Genomic DNA, 19,481 nt, shown 5'->3' with positions numbered 1-19,481 from the left:
GGTGAAAACCTAGCCTCATTACTCAAGGCAAAACCTTATACTTGTACAAAGTTGGCACTCATTTGGCATGTTGGATATTTTATTCAATTTGATATTCATTTTCTTTAATCATAACTGAAGTTGTTTTAACAGCAGGGACGGAGATCACCCTAAAAAATAGTAAGTGGACAGTCGCATGAAGCACAATTCAAATCAAAAGTTTCAACAGTAAGGAAGAATTCATTCCACAGTTTTAGACTGCAGAATGTAAAACAATGCTCTGGCAGTTAAACATTAAATCAGCTCTCCAGGCACGTCAGTTCCAAGCTCCCACTTAATAATAATTTCAGGATAAATAAGACTTATTATGAAAAGTACAGAGGAAAGTTATTAAAGTTCGGCTATGCTGGTCCTTTCAATTTACGTCCACTGAACTTGAATCTTTTGGTATCGGAAGACCAAGCAAATAGATTATTTAGAGTTAATATGACTAATTTGACACAAAAGAATGAAACTTCGATTTCTGCATTGGAGTGTACCTTTGCAAACAAGAATCTCTGGAACCCAAAATACTCCAATTGTATGGATTGGGATTAAATATTTTACCAATGATAAGTTTCAAAGAAAGGTATGCATTTATATAAAGCTTTCCACAACCACCAGATGTCTCAAAGTACTTTACAGCCAATTAAATACTTTTGAATTGCTGCAATACAGGAAGGAGTGCAGCCAATTCACACACAGCAAGCTCTCACAAACATCTATAAGTAAATGACCAGAAAATCTGTTTTTTTTATGTGAAGTGAATTGAGGGATAATTATTGACAGAGGCAACTTATCTGTCCTTCAAAGCAGTGTCATGGGACCTTCTGCATCCACCAGACTTAACATCTTCAGCTTAACATCTCATTGAAAGATGACACCAATAGCACCACGTCAGCCTTAATTTTTATGCTCAAGCCCTGAAGCAGGATTTGAACCAGAACATTCTGATGCATAGGCAAGAAACATAGAAAATAGGAGCAGGCCACTTACCCCTTGGAGCCTGATCCACCATTAAGTGTGATTATGGTTGATCATTCAACTCAAAACCCTGTTCCTGCTTTCTTCTCATACCCTATGATCCCTTTAGTCCTAAGGACATATCTAACTCCTTCTTGAAAACACAATTCTTCCATCAGAGTACTACAAAACATCTGTAGCAAAAATCATTCTGGAACCCTACCACAAGCCAAATAGTGACGGAAGAGTAAATTGACAAAAAAAATTTCCAACTGATGTTCAGAATTGTATCACACAAACAGTTGGCTTTCCTGTGTCAAATTTCCAGGATATCGATATAATTTTTGAATCCCAAACTTCAGCCCAGGACCAACTGATCAGTCCCAACAGCTAGGACAAAGTGAGGACTGGAGATGCTGGCGATCAGAGTCAAATAGTGTGGCATTGGAAAAGCACAGCTGGTCAGGCAGCACCTGAGGAGCAAGAGAGTCAACATTTCGAGCATAAGCTCTTCATCATTCCTGGTGAAGAACTTATGTTCAAAACATCGACTCTCCTGCTCCTCGGATGTTGCCTGAACAACTGTCCTTTTCAGGCGCCACACTTTTTGAGTCCCAACAGCTACCATACCTGAGCTCAGTTAACATAACACAGACAAAGGAATAAACCTGGGAAATTCCTGGTCTGTAAACTTTACAGGACTGCACTATATTGTGCATTTTGGAACTGAATATCAGTTTGAATTAGAATAGGTATCTTGTAGTGAAATAACTCCACACAGACCTGTATCCCATCGTGAAGTCACCCTTTATTTACACGGGAGAGTCCTTGACACTGATCCAGCTCACTCAGAGCCAGCTCTCAGAGTGAACAGAACCTCTGACATTCCTGTTTATATCTGTCAGCCAGGACTCCAGATTAACAGCGCCAATCAGGGAACTCATATTCTATGAGGTTCACTTGTTACAATCACCACATGTAGTTCATCACTTTGGCCAAAACTAGAATGTTATTTCACTTGAACCAAAGATAAACCTGTCAGAATAACAGCTACTAGGCCATAAACACCTGCGCCACGTGTAGCAAATGCACCTCCTCTGTGGTCTCTCCTCTCACATGAAAGGCTCTCATCAGTCCTACTTATGTATCAAGTCTCTTCTCTCATTACATGACGTCAATCCACTTGGCAGCAGAAGTTAAGAAGCAAGCAGCGGAAATAAGAGATACAAAATGGACAGTAACAAAATTTCTGGCAGAGTGCAAGATGCAAAGTGAATGGTAAAATTCCCCAGGGGGCACGGAAGACAGAAACCCTAACAGCAACATTTGGCGGTGAAGCGGAAGATGAGAATTGGTAAAGCAGCCAACTGTTCAAATTTAAAGCCTCTCACAGTCTTGCATACATTATAGGGAACAACAGTTGGCTGGGAGCTGACTGGAATGCAATCTCAGGAACCTTGCTACCACATAAACCAGCCCTCATCTTTATGATCACATTAGAATCGCTTGAAATGACTTCAAGTCTTGCAACTTGCTACCAGCCAATTCTTCTTTCATACAAAAGGCATTTCCCTGGGTGTCAGACTCACTTTCTCTCACTGTGTTACTGAAAAAAGAGCAACATGAATAGGACTTTACGAGTTCCCTCTAATTTTCTTTCCTTTCTGTATCTATTCATGCTTCTTAGGTTGCCGAAAATTAAAACAGCTTGAGCCACACACATTGACATCAACACCACTTTATGTCCATCCAGCCAAGAGGGTGACATTCCAATCTAGAATGCCAGTAACATCTAGCTTTATTAACAGCATTCTGCCTTCCTGAAATGAGGGGCTGACCTTTCATCAAGATCCTAAATTTTTAGTCAAGTCTGAGTTTTAAGGCTACCCAGTAGACGGGGAATCAGAAGGGCTATTGGCCAAGGTGAGTTAGACCACAAATCAGCCATGATCTCATTGAATGGCAGAACAGGCTCAAGGGGTCAAACGGTCTACTCCTGTTCCTATGCATGTAATTATGTTATTATGCAATAAATACTTAACGTCAAATTTTGGAAGTAAAAGTAAAGTCGCCATAGTTCCAGAGAACCATAGAGCTCATCTCTCATTAGAGAGAGAGAGAGAGAGATGAATGGTGGTGGTTTAACCTGAGGGTCACCATGCTTCATGGTAACCTCAGTTGATTGAGGAGATGAATCCACCCCTAAGAGCCACCAGCTGGTGATTTCATTCTCAGGCGAGGTTATCCAAAGGAGTACGTTGGCGAATCTAGTGCGGAAGTCAAAATTCTCAACCTGTTGTGTTTTGCATCTTCTCATCAGGAATACCATCGTCTGTGCACCGTGCAGTGCCAATCTGAGGTGATATATACATGCTCATATGCACTAGAAGCAATAAATAATTTGCATTTATATAGAGCCCTTCACTGCCTCAGGCACCATCTAAGCAGGGATGCACAGACAGAGGTTAATTTTATTTAAAGTTTACTGGTTCTGCTCTTATATTTTATATTTCTATTGTAAATGCCATATTTATAATGGAAACTGTCTTCAAAGACCTGCCAAGCCGTAATTAAATTTTCTTTCGGTCACTGCTAGTTCAGTGTTTCCACTGCGGGGATACATTAGCACAGTGTAACAAGATTATCCAGGCAGTTTTCAACATACATACAAACATAGCAATTTATTATGGATAAAGTTGAAGTTGTAAGATTTTCATATTATGTATACATTTGAACATGACATGCAGATATGAAATTCCATTAAATTAATCTCTCATTCTGTTGTCAGTCATTGGAATCTTTAGATTATCAGAAGCTCAGTGTGCTGCTCGACCTACTGGCGTTTAAACCTTTCACTGGTATGTGTGCATGCATGTGAACGTAATCTACAAGAAAAGTGAAATTTCCACCAAGCTTGGTGAGGTTAAGGAAAATCACATCACTATTTCCCTCATGGCTCAGTTGGTACGACTCTCACATTACAGGTTTCTAGTTCCTACTCCTGAAACATGAAACAGAAGTCTAAGCCGACAGTCTAGCCCAGCACTAAGGGAGTATTGCAGTGCCACAGGTGCTGCCTTTGGGTGAGACATAAAACCAAAACCCATTAGTTCTCAGATAAATATAGATGTAAAATGTCTTGTGATTATATTAAAGATGAACAAGAGAGTTATCCTAAGTATTCTGGTCAATATTGACACATCAATCAATATTAAAAAAGCAATTTGGCTCTGATGAAGAGTCACCTAAACGTGAAACGTTAGATTGCTCTCTCTCCATGGATGCTGCCTGACCCACTGTGATCGACAGCATTTGTTGTTTTCAATCAAAAAAGCAATTATCTGTTTATTATTGCACTGCTGTTTGTGGAAGCTTGCTGTATGCAAATTGGCTGTTGTATTTCTTACCTTACAACAATGACTCCAGTTCAAAAGTACCTCATTGGCTTTGGAGAGTCCTGTAGGCATGAAAGGTGCTATATAAATGCAAGTATTTCTTTTATTCTGTTACAGATAGAGATTGAATTTACGCTGGCCTGTAACAGCTTCGGTGTATGGCGTCAGATGTCAAGAAATGTGAATAAGAGACATGCATGTGACAATGTTACATAACTTTGAACCATGTGTATAGTCAATATTAATAAGTTCAATTTGTTTTATTTCCTACTGTGGTTCACCAAGGTGTTCAATACCATAAATAGAATTTCCAACCTGGAATCAATGGGGAGGACAATAAAGAAGGACAATTTGTGATGTTGATGCACTTGTCCTTCAGGTTATGGACTGCATTTTCCCAATGTCAATCTATGAGATGTTCTGCAACTCCCCATTCCTCAACTATAAATCATATTTTTGTTAAACCTCAATAACTAGAAGCCAACTGTGTAAGTATCTCAGGAAACCTATCCCAATAATGAACTACACCAGTTCAATCTTCGCCGTTAAGCGATAGGCTTCCTAACTTAACATCGAGACCTAACCTTTCGGTTGCCCCTTTTCATTTTGCAATGGGACAACTTCATTCTCCAGCTACTGGTTCCAGCATATCCTGCTTCACATTGAACAAGCTTCAAGTATTCTGCTTTTGGAAGTAAACTGATTTCACTGGAAGACATATCATTTGTCATGTTTGATGGCAACTGATCAAAAATGTTTATCTTTATTCTTCAAATGTGGAGCAGCCTTCAAAGTAGCATTTCTATCTCTTTCTTAGGTTCATTCAAGACACATAGTCATCTCCCTCCAACCCCAACAGAAAGTAAAATTAGATTAGCAAGTGGAACATTTGCTTCCTTTTTGGTTCTGCAATATTTGCTCTCTTGTATCAGTTTTTCAAGACAATCTTTTGCTTCTTCATTTTCTTCAATCCTTCCACGACTCAGTGAGGAGCAGTGCTATCAGATCTTGCTGTTTTCCAAGTGAGTATCAATGTGTTTTATGAGGGCATCATCTGGGTAGTTGAGGGGAAAGGCTAAATGGCACAGTGGGCAGCTCCTGATGTCCGAGTCTCCCGTTTCCATCCAAAGCTGAGCATGGAGTAAGGAACAAAAAAGTCAATCATAAAATGTTCACTGTGTGAAATGTTTATTGACAGATCTACTGCCTTGATATCAATTATGTTATGGACCAAGCCAAACCACTCAAAAAATTCTTAAGCAGGCAACCCCAGACCATAACTTTGCAATTTGCTTTGGTAACTGTACAGTAAAAATTACCCAGAGTAAGATAGTTAGGTTGACAACTAGATTTTAAAACAGAGAAAGATTTATCACAAAGTTACACAATGAAACACAAAGACTAGAATAAAGAACCCCTACAGAACTCAGCCTATCCAACTAGACTTAATTATGCTGTTCCAAATATACACAACAGTCCCAATAAACAAAGACCCTTTAAAAACCAGTATAAATGGAACACACGCTTGAAGTTGAAGGGCAGAAAAGAGAGAGAGTTTTCACACAGCTCCCTGTTGAACTTTCCAGTTCAAGATTGAACTAAAACTGCTAGCTCAGGTCAGTTAGAGAGCTGGCCACTCTCCTTTCATCATACAGGTCACTTCTAAAGCATGACCACTTTGGCCTGAAGTCTCATCTGTTTACATATAAACAAAAGGCCTCTCAAAATCCTTTTTATTTCTGCACCAAACCAGACTGATCGGAGCCCAGCCCAGTTTATTGCCCCTCTGAAAAAAATCAAGGACAGAGTCTCCTTGAGCCAAGGAATAGCTTTCAGAAAAAAAGAGACTCGCTTTGTGACAATTATAACAATTATTCATGATTAAATATTTGCACTGAATAACACTCATTCTTCCAGTGCTCCAACATTTCAAAGACAGTGATCATTTCCAGATCAGGGTTTGGGGTGATGGCATCATGGGTGACTCTATGGAGAGGAAGTAGTGCAGTGATAATGCCACCACACTGGCAATTCATCATCACAGTCTAATGTTGTAGTGACATAGTTTCAAATACCACCACAGCAGATCCACTTTTTAAAAATCTGGAATTTAAAAAAGTTGGCAACTATGTAACAACTGCCTATTATTGTAAACACTCACCTGGTTCACTCATGCCCTTTAGGGATGGAACTCAGCTGTACTTATGTGACCCACAGCAATGTGGCTGACTCTTAACTGATTTCTGGTGAATTAGGTAGGAAATGCTGACACATCACATGAGCAAATCAAACAAAAACACATGGTGTACAACCAGGCTATAGGGTCAGGGGGGAAATCAACAGTTTGAATCCTGGTATGTACAATTCTTATTAATCTAAGATAGATTTTTAACATTGCCCTTGGCACCTTAAGCAGGCTACTCCTTCTGATCCTGTGATCCTATCGGAACTATGTATCAGTTATATCCATGGAAAAGTAGGTTACCTATCCTTAGCATCTAACCTTATGCTGATGAAAGATTTAAGTGGGATGCAATTGGGATTCATTACATCTTACCTCAACATAGATCTCCATAATTAGAAAAATAAAATATGAGACGAAACAAGATGGCAAAGAAGGCAAACATAGGTAACAATTTAGTTCTACAATGAAATAATCAAAGACCCAATTTGAACATCTATGCGCTCAATTTTTGCCAGTTCAAACCACGGCAATTTCTAAACATTGATAAAACTTCTCCCACCTTTCCCTAACAATATTCCTTTCCCTCGATATCAGAATAGCACCCATTATTGCAAAAGTCTGACAATCCAATTTCCCTGTCCACTTGTACTCATGGGTCTCTGTGAGTGTAGTTGTCAATTCCTATCTGTAAGAGGAGCAGCCCTCAAATCATAGGTCACACAGCCCATTCGCTTTGTTCCATGACCCTAAGGCACTTTGTATAGTATGCTCTGCCTGTACTAGATGCAAAACAAAACTTTTCACTGTACCTAGGTACGTGTCAAGAATAATTAAATCAAATTTTTCCAATTTTCAAATCCACAAAAATGCAAACTAGAAGCAGAAATGGGCTATTCAATACCTCAAGCCTGCTCCACCATTCAATAAGGTCATATTGAGCCAATTGTCACCTCAACTTCACATTCCTGCCTACTCCCAATAACCTTTGACTCCCATGTTAGTCATGAATCTATCTACCTTTGCCTTAAAAATATTTAATTACTTCATCTCCACTGCTCTCTCAGGATAAGAGTTCCAAGAATCATGATCCTCTGAGAAAAATAATTCTCCTTAACTCCTTCTTAAATGGAAGGCCCCTTATTTTTAAATTGCAGCCCCTACTTTAGTGTCCTCCACAACTTCCTTGTAGTATCTACTTGGTCAAGCCCCATTGGGATCTTATATGATTCAATAAAATCACTTTATTTTTCTATACTCCAATGGAGCAAAGTCCAGCCTGTTTAACCTCTCCTTGGAAGATAAGAGCCCCTGCTTGGTGCTATGTAACCTTTTCTGAGCTGGTTATAACTAAAACCATACCCTGTGCTCCAAATGTGGAGCACTCTGTACAACTGTAGCAAAATGTCATTATTTTTATATTTAATTTCACTTGCAAAAATCAATAAAACTCTATTTGTCTCTCTCATTATTTGTATCTGCATGCTAGGTTTATGTAATTGATGCACCAGGACACCCAGACGTCTCCATACCCCAAAGTTCTCTCTGCATTGGAACGGTATATTATTTTTCAATTCTTCCTTCCAAAGTTAACAAGTTCACAATTTCCCACAGCATATTCTATCTGTTAATGTTTGCTGACTCCCTTACTCCTGTCTACATTCCTTTGCATCCTCATTATGTCCGCTTCATAGTTTATTTTCTTACATATCTTTCTGTCATCAGCAAATTTAGCAGCCATACACTGGGGCCCTTTATTGAACTGAGGAATATATATTGTAAATAGTTGAGGCTCCAGCCCTGATTCCTTTGGCACTCCACAAGTTACAACTTGCCAACAGAAAATGACCCATTACTGCCTCCTATCTGTTAGATAAAACACCTTTCAAAAAAACCAGCTCAGTCTGACGCTGCTTAAATAAATCCTTTGCATAAAGTTATTGCTTCTGCTTCAAATATTCCTTCTGATAAAATATTGCAGAATCAAGTTTACTGTTTGAAGACTTTCTTTCACGTTTTATTAAAATACATCTGCAAATTAAAATAATGAGACATTTTCAGAAGTATTTTTTATTCATAAAAATGTACTATATTTATTTAGGAACGGTAACTTGGTATTAGGTGCAGTTTGATTAATACTGCTGAAAATTAATCATTAAAATAGAACTTCTTTTCTAATCCAAGTGTCAATCTCCCACTGTGAATAATCAAATTTTAAATGAATGGAAATGGCTTTTTAGAACATATAGAGAATTTTCAAGTTAGTTTGAAACACTGTGGTCAGCTTCTAAGTGAGCCTTTTAAAAACTCAAAAAGCTTTCTAAAGTATAGTTATTGATGTCCTGGCACTCAAAGAAGCAACCTACTTTTCTTTTTCTAGTGCTCTCACACAAAACTGAATAGTTTGTTTCCCCATCACCAAATCACCAAATATTAACCACTGCCAGTAAATCACTTGCGGTTTTCCAATTGACTAACTTACAAAGCCCATTAAGGTGAGGGAGAGTCAGAGGGGGCTAAATCAAAATGATGATGGAACTACTTTTTTAGGATGCTTACTCTTTGTCCTCAAAAATAACCCTGACCTTCCAGTTACTTGCCATTCCCCACAACACCGTGTTCTTACACCAACATTTCTGTCGCAGGTGTGCTGCAGAGTTCCAGGGAGCCTCAGCGCAAGCTCAAAGAACAACATCTCATTTTCTGCTTGGGGACTTTTTAGCCTCTAGGACTCATCATCAAGTTCGATAACTGTACAGCCTGAATCCACCTGTCCATGTTTCTCACCCACCCCCATCCCCACCCCTGTTATAATGTGGGTTGCTTTTAGCACGGTCACCCATTCCCATGAACTCCTAGGCTCATTATCACATGTTGCATTCATCACAGCTAACCCACTTTCTCACTCTTAGCTCCTATTCTATCTTATTCTGCTTTTCTTCTGTCCTGGTCTGGTGTCCATTATCTCTTTGTTTAGCCACCCCTTTCATTTAGCCACAGGCGACTGACTGTGTGGAGTTTGCACATTCTCCCCGTGTCTGCGTGGGTTTCCTCCGGGTGCTCCGGTTTCCTCCCACAGTCCAAAGATGTGCAGGTCAGGTGAATTGGCCACGCTAAATTCCCCGTAGTGTTAGGTAAAGGGGTAAACGTAGGGGAATGGGTGGGTTACGCTTCGGCGGGGCGGTGTGGACTTGTTGGGCCGAAGGGCCTGTTTCCACACTGTAAGTAATCTAATCTAATTTCTCTCTCTCTCTCTGTCTCTGGCTCTGTCTCCACCTATCCACTCACCTCCTCATCCCCCCTCTCACTGCACTAGCTTCAGTATAGATACCATTTTTTCCCAGCTGCTAACAGGTCAGATGAAGAGTCACTGGACTCGAAATGTTAATTCTGTTTCTTTTCCCACAGATGCTGCCAAACCTGCTGAATTTCTTCAGCAATTTCTGTTTTTGTTTCAGATCTCCAGCATCCATAATGTTTTGTTCTATTCTACTTTTTTTATATGAGCATAGCAATGCAAATTCACTGTTGTGAATAATTCACCCTCAACAATGTGGGTTTTGTGGCTGGATCAGTCTGTTTGTTATTTTCTTCCTAGAAATCAGAGCAAGGATTTGTGGAAAGCTGATTTGTGCTGAAGGCAACTTGAACTAAAAATCCTACAATCTACCTCATGGCTTGTACTTATTTTGGGTGGATGATACACAGAAAATCAGCACAGCTAAGAAGAAATGGTGCCTTTCCATTTCCTAACTCTCCTGTTGGTTAGCCCAGTGGATAATCACTGCTCTTTATTCCCTTGTTATCAAATTTACAAGTGAGAGGAGCCAGTTTTTCACTATTTACTCTCCTTCCCAAATTTTGCAAGTTTTATTAGATGCTTTATTAATCCTTTCTGCTTCCATCAATAATAAAAAAAGAAACATCTTTTAAACACCTGCACAATCTTAATCTGAACTGAAACACAGACTAATGTTGCTCGATAATGGAAATCCAGCAAAAAATTGCACAAGATTCCATTGGTGTCAATCGGGATCTTCCTGGTGCCTCAAACACATGATTCAAGTAAGAGATGCCATCGGTTTGTTTGTTGGATAGTGTTAAACTCCAATGTTTGTTTGTTTTCTTGATATGCTACTGTACAGAACTGAAGTGCATTTGTGATAATGTATATATGAAGATATTTTGTACGAATAAAATATATTTTTGAAACAGAAAAGAGTCAATTGGGGTCAGTAAAACTGCAGACCTACATTGATAGAAGGCCATGACTGCGCATGTTCTGATCTGGAATACTCGGTCGAACTCCTATTCATGGTAGTGTCTGGGATTGGGAGCGCTGTACAGGAGGAAGTGCTCCTTATTCCCCTGTCCAAAGTGCCAGGAGGACTATGGTTCATCCAATCCTCATCTTCAGACTCGATCTGCCTTTCGAATGGGCCAATGTCTGGACTGTCAGGCACCTTCAGGTAATCATTAGCAAGGTACTGCCTGTGCGTTGGTGAGGTTTGGTCATCTGCTGGCAGTCGAGATGGCATTGTGTGGCTCTCCACCTTCACACCACTGACTTCAGAGTAACTGCGACGCCCTTGAAAGTTGGTCCGGAGACGGTGGCCCATGCTCCTGGGGTAGCTGGAGTATGCAACTTGCCTCACGTGGCCAGAGGGTTGGAGATGGGCTGAGAAATAAAGCAAGACAACAGATTTTAAGATGCAATGTCCCCTAGAGAGAACTTGCTTTTGTAAAGCATCTTTGCACAATCTCAGAATGACCCAAAGCCCTCCCATGATGTAGTTTTGTACCGTTGCAAGGGAAGACAAGTGTGGCAAACCTTAAGATGTACAGCAAGATTCAATAACCAGCAAAGAGAATCAACAAACCATTGATTTTCAGGATTTATATTGTCATAGGATGCAAGCATCATCAGCAAGGATGATCTGTTGCCCAATCCTTTGAACTAAATCACTTATTCCGTTGGACAAGAGAGTTTAAGAGTCAACCACATTACTGTGGATACAGAGCCATGTGTAGGCCAGGCCAGATTTACCTCCCTAAGAGACATTCATGATCCAAATATATTTTTGGGTAACAATCAATGATCATTTCATGGTCACCATTATTGAAATCAGCTTTCAATTCTCAGAATTACAAGTTGAATTGAAATTCCAATGGATGCCAAGGTGGGATGTGTACCACTATTCCTCACAGAACTAACCTGGGGTTCTGCAATTACAAGACTGGTGCTTCATCACCAGGTTCCCAATATCTCTCCAAGTCTCTGGAATGGGTCCATGACCCATCAGAAGTGCTGGGTCTCCCACTGAACCAAAGCAAGTATGTTTAAACTCAGACTTGAACCATGTGACAAAGGGGAACTTTTAACCGCTGGCGGAAATTGGGTGGAGGAGTCAGTTAAAATAAAACATGGGCCTTTCTCCCCATTTTGTCTCCCACATTGCTGCAGCTGATTACAATTTTAAATTGAAGGCAGCAAGGATGCCCATCAGAAACAGCAAGGGGGTCCTTTGGTTAATAGGCATTTCAGGCTTTGATGCTATCGTCTGGACCTGACAGCTACATTTGGTTAAATGGAGGAGCACAACAATGATCATTTTCCCCCACCAGACCAAAGCTCCATCATAGACCAGAGGTGGTCTAGTAAAATAAAACTCACTTGGAATTCCCCTGTGGAGCCATGCCAAATGGGAATTATTCATCATGTCAAAGGATCATAGAATTTTACAATACAGAAGGAGGCCATTCAACCCATCATGTCTGTACCAGCTCCTGAAAAAGCTAGCCAGCTAGTCCCATTCTCCGGCCCTATCTCCTTAACCCAGGACAATAACACTTTCAAGGAGGTATCCAGCTCTCTTGTGAAGCCTCCTATAGAATCTTCCTCCATCACTCTCCCAGACAGTGCATTCCAAATCTTAACAACTCTGAATAAAGACATTTCTCCTCATCTCGCTCCTAGCTCTCTTGCTGAAATCTTGAAATTGTGACCTCTTGTGACTGACATACTAACTGACAAACCCTTCTTTACCCTGTCAAAATTGCTCATAATTTTGAACATCTCAATAAGGACACCTCTTAACTGTTCCTGCTCTAAGGAGAATAAACCCGATCTCTCTAATTTTTCCTCATATCAGTAAACCTTGGGTTTCCCCTTGCCATAAGCTTTTGTCCTAATCCCTCCTAGCTTCTATTGCACATCCCTTACTCAATCCACTTTGTTGGCTCAAATCAATCTCGAAGATTCCTTAGCCAACCTCCAGCATCCCCCATCAACCCCCAGCACCTACACATTGTGCACTTAATGGATTTGGCCATTTTCGAGCAGGAGGTGAGAAGCCCCATGCAAATGAAGCTTGAGAGCTAATATCTCCCACACCCTGTGCTGTGGAAGGTCACAGCTCTCGCCTTCACCTTATCTTCAGCAAACACCATCCTACCCAGAGACAAAATCGTCCCCAACAAGGAGATATTTAAAGTATATTTTGAGGACACATTTTGGTGGAACATTTGAGTGTATGTCATAAGTTATCTATCTCTTCCCCAAATATACAGAGTGTCCCAGTGGTAAAGTCTTTTGTGTCTGACATGCAGATTCAATGGACAGTGCAGGGACTTTGTCATATAATCTAGTCAGTACCACGACCCTTGCTTTTCCTGATATGTATTAATGATCTGAATCTTGGTGTACAGGGGCTAATATCAAAGTCTGCATGAAACTTGGAAGCATTGTAAACTCTGAAGATGACAGTGTGGAACTTCAAAAGAACATAGACAAGCTGTTGGAGTGTATGGGTAGGTTGTAGATGAAGTTTGATGCAGAGAAATATGAGGCGTTGCACTTTGGTATGAAGAATGTTAAAGGAAAATATAAAATAGGGGATACAATTCTAAAGATGGTGCAGGTGTAGAGGAGCACATATGCACAGACCACTGAAAGTGGCAGGACAAGTGGAGAGAGCAGTTATTAAAATATACAGTCTATTCATAGCTTTTCCAATAGGGCATAGAGTAAGGAGGTGATATTGAATTTGCATACAACTTGTTAGACCTCAGCTGGAGTACTGTGTGCAGTTGTGGGCGTGATACTATAGGGAAGATGTGAGCACGGTGGCGAGAGTCTGAAGTGATTTATAAGAATGGTTCCAGGGAAGAGAAAGTCCTGTTATGGGAATAGATTGAAGAAGGTGGGACAATGTCCTTGGAAAAGAAAAGGCTAACAGGAAGTTGATGATGGTTTTCAAAGTCATGAGCAGGCTGGATAGAGTAGATAGGGAAATGCTGTTCCTGCTGGTAAAAGCAAAAAGAACAATAGGGCATTGATTTCAACTATGTGCAAAAGAAGCAAGGATGTGGGATGATGCTTCTTTTTAACAAGGTTATGTTGTCCTTGGCATTTTTTCAGAGAGGTTGTAAAAGCAGCAATTCCGAAAAGTCTAGGTTTGAAGGGTTTCAGGGCTAATTTGATTATCGCTAGCAGATACTGCCTCAGAAAAAGGCTTTCAAGTTTAAGAAAAAAAAGCACTTGTGCAATGAAAGGGGAGTGACCAATTCTCCCAACTCAACTTTTCTCTGTTTGGACTTGATTTGATTTTTTTTTAAGCAGTCTGGCTGTTCACTGAAAGCAGTCGGTCAGTTTGAGACTGCTGATCCAAGAAACAACTCCATGGAGGAAGGTGTTCCATGCTGAATCCCTCTGCCATCCCTCCCACTCCTGTGAGACCCAATGTTTGATTTTACCTTTTTACGCCTAGAAGTGTTTATGGAGATTGTTGCAGGAATTTGGAACAGCATCATTTAGACGGGATAATCTGTTAGGTTTTGCGAAAGGCTCAGTTATTCTATATTCTGTTCTCTTTTGTTTGTGTTTCATTCGGTAATCTTGCAAATAAATTTTGTTTTGCTTAAAACTAAGTGGTTAGCCCAGTTACATCACTCCGGGAGTATTGACTTTCCACCTGCGTAAAACAACTAGCAAGGTTAGGGTCCAGGCTAATTTCTTGAAATGTTTTGAGAGGGTCTGGTCTGGTCCATAACAGATGATACAAGAAAACTTGTACCCACTCAGTGAGTGGGTAGGGTATGGAATGCACTGCCTGGAAGGGTGGGGGAGGCAGATTTAATTGAGCATTCAAGAGGTCATTGGATGATTATTTGTATAGAAATAGCATGCAAGGGTAAGGGGAAATAGCAGAGAATCAGCACTGGGAAATGATACTCATTTATAGAGTGAAAGCTGGCATGATGGGCCAAATGGCCTTCTTCTGTTCCATAACAGTTCTTTGAGTCTGTGAACCTAAGTTGCCATTCCATTGCACTGCCAAGGGAATGTTGGTGTCGTTGGCTCAGTTGCCATTTGTTGTCCAGCCCTGATTGTCTTGCGAAGTTGCTGGTGAGCGATGTGTGGCGCGGGTAGAGCCACAGCACTGTTTGGGACAGAATTACAGCACTGGACCAAACACAGAAACTGCTAGAAAGGCTCAGCAGGTCTGGCAGCATTGGTGAATAGAAATCAGAGTTAACGTTGCGGGTCGACTGACCCTTCCTCAGAACAGGGAGACAGTGAGGTCTGCAGATACTGCAGCTCAGAATTGAGAGTGTGTTGCCAGAAAGGCACAGCTGGTCAGGCAGCATCTGAGGAGCACACCGCATGACCTGCTGTGCTTTTCCAGCAACACACTTTCAACCCTTTCTCATAACAGTTCTGAGGAAGGGTCACTCAACCTGAAACATTAACTCTGATTTTTCTCCACAAATGCTGCCAAACCTGTTGAGCTTTTCCAGCATTTTCTGTTTTTTGGTTTTGAGAGAGAAAAATAGTTGGACAGACAAAGGGCTGGGTAAAGGTCAGTCTGGGGGAAGGAATAGTGTTAATGGTGATTATTAGTGATTACCAATGGGTAGTGTGTGATAGTAGATGATAGTAGACGATAAGGCCTGTTGTGTAAGGGCAGGGAAAGCTTGGGGAAAGGTACTCAAGCCCTAAGATTATCCAACTAAACAGTACGTCCAGAAGGTGTAAGGATCCCATGCAGAAAATGAGATGCTGTTCTTCCAGCCCTTGCTGAGCTGCACTGAAGCAAGCCCGAACATATGTTGGCCTGGGAATGCAATGGTATGTTGAAATGGCAAGCATCTGGAAGTGCAGGGTCATTTTTGTGCACAAAATGTAGGTGTTCTGCGAAGCAGTCACCTAGTCTGCACCTCATCTCCCCAGTGTATTGGAGGTGACATTGTGAGCAGCGAATGCAGTTGACTAAGTTGTGGGAAGTTCAGGTAAAGCATTGTTTCATCGGGAAGGTACGTTTGTGCCCTTGGATACTGAGGAGGGAGGAAGTAAGTGGGGGGGAAGGTATTTAAACCTTCTGGATTACTGTGGAAGGTGCCATGAGGCTGTGGGGAAGCGTTGGGATAGAGGGAGGTGTGGACCAGGTTGTTCCAGAGGAAAACATCCTTGTGGAAGGTTGACAAAGGAGGGAGGGCAGGGAAGTATGTGTCTGATGTTGGCATCTCACTGGATGTGTTGGAAATGGCAACTAATATTCCTCTGGATGTGGATGCTGGTGGGATGGTAGAGGAGGACGAGGGGAACTCTTTCACTGTTGTGGGAGGGAAGAGAGGGTGTCAGAAAGAGGCTATTCAGCCCATAATGTCCACATCAGTTCTCCACATGAGCAATTGACATCATGCCACTCCTCCCGCCTTCTCTCTGTAACCCCACACATCCCTCCTTTGCAGATAACACACTAATTCCCATTTGAAAGACTTGTTTGAACTGAAATTTCTCCCTCACCTCTACCCCCTATTCTTGCACTGTTATGATTGCAGGATGAAGTTTGTTTGGTTAGATTCTGAGTGATCCTTATGACACAATGAGAATCAGTTTATAGGTGTTGGAGACCACTGGCATGAAGAACGCATGTTAAAGCAATAAATGGTTCCTAGCTAGTGATTATGTGAGGAATGGTAGCTCAGAGCAGATCGATTTCTGTGACTCCCCCATATGCACATTTGCTATTCACCGTTATTAGTCAGTTGTTCCTCAGACAGCCTCCTCAGGATCTCAGTCTGAGCCTCAGTCAGACTCCGTAACTGGCAGAGTTCTTGGGCCAACTCAGTGTACGCCAGAACCAGATTTTCCCTGAAAGAAATTGAAGAAAAGTCAGGTGATGGTCAGTTGAGGATCAGACTAGGCCTGTGTTGCAGTTAAGGCTCAGTTAGTTATTAATGAATCAGGAAAGTTGGGAGTTCAAGACTCATTCCAGGACTTAAGTGCAATGGTTAAGACAGACTTATTGATGGAGTGCTGTCATCTCAGAGATGCTGAGTTCTGGATGAAACATGTAACAAGACCTTGGCTGCAAAAGATCCTATGGTACCTTCCACAAGAAGAATGAGGGAGCTCCCCTGGCTGATATGTACCTGATAAGCAACTCCACAAACCCAGAATATCTGATTATTATTGCATTGCCGCTATTGGGACTGCACCGAGTGTAAATTAACCATCAAGTTTCCTATATTGTTGTTGTGTCGCCATAATCTTACCAGACCATAGGGACTTCCCTCATTAGAGAGAAGCAATTGGTGATGATTTAACCTGAGGGCCACCAGACCTCAGGTGAGGGAAGAGGTTGAGAAGGAGAGTCCTTCATGGTAACCTCAAACCAATGATGGGAATTGAACCCATGTTTCTGGCATCACACTGCTCTGTAAACCAATAACCCAGCCAACTGAGCTAAACCAATTGCCTTCTGATATTATAACCATCATTAAACTTCAAAAGTATTTCATTGGCAGCAACAAGCTTTGGGATGTCCAGTGCCCATGAAAGATTCTATATGAATGGAAGTCTTTCCCTCAACGTCAAAGAGCTAATGATTTAGGGAAAGGAAAGAGAATTGCGAATAAATATGCTCAGATAAAGTGGCTGCCATTTAATCAGTTAAAGAGTCAGCAAATGGGAATGAGACTGATGAAAACTACCTGTCAGTCTTGACTGCTGTCTGCAGAAAGGCTGGTAGATTCTGAAAGCCTTATTTGTACAGTTTTAGACAAAATTCTGCTTTGCTATTTCCACACAATCTGTGTTTCTTTAGCTCTCTCTTCTGAGGTCTTTTGTTTCATGACATGTTTGTTTTTTGATGTCTCCCACTTTCTGCCTTATTCTAGATCCTTCTTTTTATCCCTCTTCCCCTTTCAACAGCATATAACCTTATGTATTATAGCATAGATCCTAGACCAGACAGACAGCATATCCTTAAAACAGTTTAATCATGTGATATTCAGTATAAAAATATCTAATTCACCTCCGATCATGTACAATCAGAGCCATACAGCATGGAAACAGGCCCTTCAGCCTAACTCAGCCATGCCAACCAGTTTTCCAAAACTATATAAGTCCCGTTGAATGAATGAATGATTTTATTGTCACATGTATTTTACAGTAAGAATACAATACAGTGAAAAGCTTTTATTTATCACCACGATTCAACACCATTTTGAATAATTTAAGAATAAGGGAAAAAAATGTATTTGCCTACATTTGGCCCATATCCTTCTAAACCTTTTCAAACCATGTTTTTGTCCAATGTCACAGCAGTATAAAAGTAACCTGTTTGCATCTGCTGCACCTTTTAATACATAGTCAGTAAGTATCAAACCTAGACTGTGTATGAGATTTCAACTGTGTAATTAGTTAATAAACTTCAAGATATCTATCTCAATAACAACCAGTATTTGTGGTTTATGCTACAAGGATGAACATATAGAGAACACACAGACCATAACATACTGACAGTGATGCTGCACTCAAAAACCACATCAAAACCCATCTCATTTCTCTCCCTTCAGTTTGGATGAAAACATTTTGATGCAAAAATATTAGACCTGTCTCTCTCTTTCTACAGACATTGTCAGGTTCAGTGAGTATTTCCAGCACTTCCATTTTTATTTCAGATTTCAATTTTGCTTTTTGTCTCAAAGATATTTAACAGTTTTCCTACTGGAGCCTAATTTGTAGAAATCCTCAGGTGGAAACATGCAAATTTTGCTTCGCAGAACTTTTCAGCAAGTCCTGCCTCTGCAGAAACAAAGCAGTGATTGGATCCAGTATGTTCGGCATCACTGAGACAAATAGTTACACAAGCAGTAATAAAACTGGGTTATGGGGAGAAATATGGCAGAATTGCCCTGTAGGGAAGGAAATCTGCCATCTTCATACAGTCTGACCTACGTGTGATACCAAACCCACAGTAATGTAGTTGACTCTTAACTGCCCTCTGGGCAATGTGAATGGGTAATAAATACTGGTTTAGCAATGGTGCCCACATCCTGTGAATGAATAAAACAAAAATCAAAAAATTGCACAACAACTCCAACCATCTAAATTTTGGGAGCAATTGCTGCATTTTTAAACTAAATTCCAGGTGCTAAGGCAAAATTCATGCTGGGAATTGACATATCGTCAATGAAAAATGACCTCATTAACTGCAAATTTTGTCTTATTAATATGCAGCTGCCTTTCCTTGCACCTGCTACAAGCAAACTAGTCGCTGAGAATTCTCCATGTGGATGTCAGAGCGGGTAAAGCTTACCCTGAGAGGAGCCTCATTTTGGTCCATGCAACAACATCCCAGACACAATCGTGGGCACCAACTATACATAACTCTCATCCATAGAGATTAGCATCTGATAAATTGCCAAACCCTTAAGAATCACATGGCACCTTTGTGATCCACTTGCAGGAGGCTTAGGAAGCAGCAAACTACAATATAGGGTGAATCCACAACTGACACTGAAAGCCTGCTGCAAGAACTTTGTGTGTCAGGTCAGACACCCAGATCACAGATTGGACCAAGTTGCATCTCAGGGCACCTTCCTTGCTCGTAACATTTGCCTAATTTGGATCT

The 19,481-nt window shown here is 40.9% G+C and overlaps 1 protein-coding gene across 5 annotated transcripts in view; it reads right to left on the bottom strand.

The window, feature by feature from the left end:
- Positions 1 to 1,872: 1,872 nt before the first annotated feature.
- Positions 1,873 to 19,481, bottom strand: part of tbkbp1 (TBK1 binding protein 1) — a 139,695-nt gene continuing 122,086 nt past the window's right edge. For all 5 annotated transcript variants that reach the window (XM_043674871.1, XM_043674869.1, XM_043674873.1 and 2 more), the window contains 3 exons: positions 16,596 to 16,714; positions 10,812 to 11,236; positions 1,873 to 5,506 (listed from right to left, as the gene is read on the bottom strand). In XM_043674871.1, the coding sequence (XP_043530806.1) occupies positions 5,378 to 5,506; positions 10,812 to 11,236; positions 16,596 to 16,714 (673 nt within the window). In that variant the 3' untranslated portion in view covers positions 1,873 to 5,377. The remainder of the gene's footprint in view (positions 5,507 to 10,811; positions 11,237 to 16,595; positions 16,715 to 19,481) is intronic.

This window comes from Chiloscyllium plagiosum, chromosome 33 (genome assembly GCF_004010195.1).
Source record: "Chiloscyllium plagiosum isolate BGI_BamShark_2017 chromosome 33, ASM401019v2, whole genome shotgun sequence".
NCBI lineage: Eukaryota > Metazoa > Chordata > Chondrichthyes > Orectolobiformes > Hemiscylliidae > Chiloscyllium > Chiloscyllium plagiosum.
This window is presented reverse-complemented; position numbering and strand designations above follow the sequence as displayed.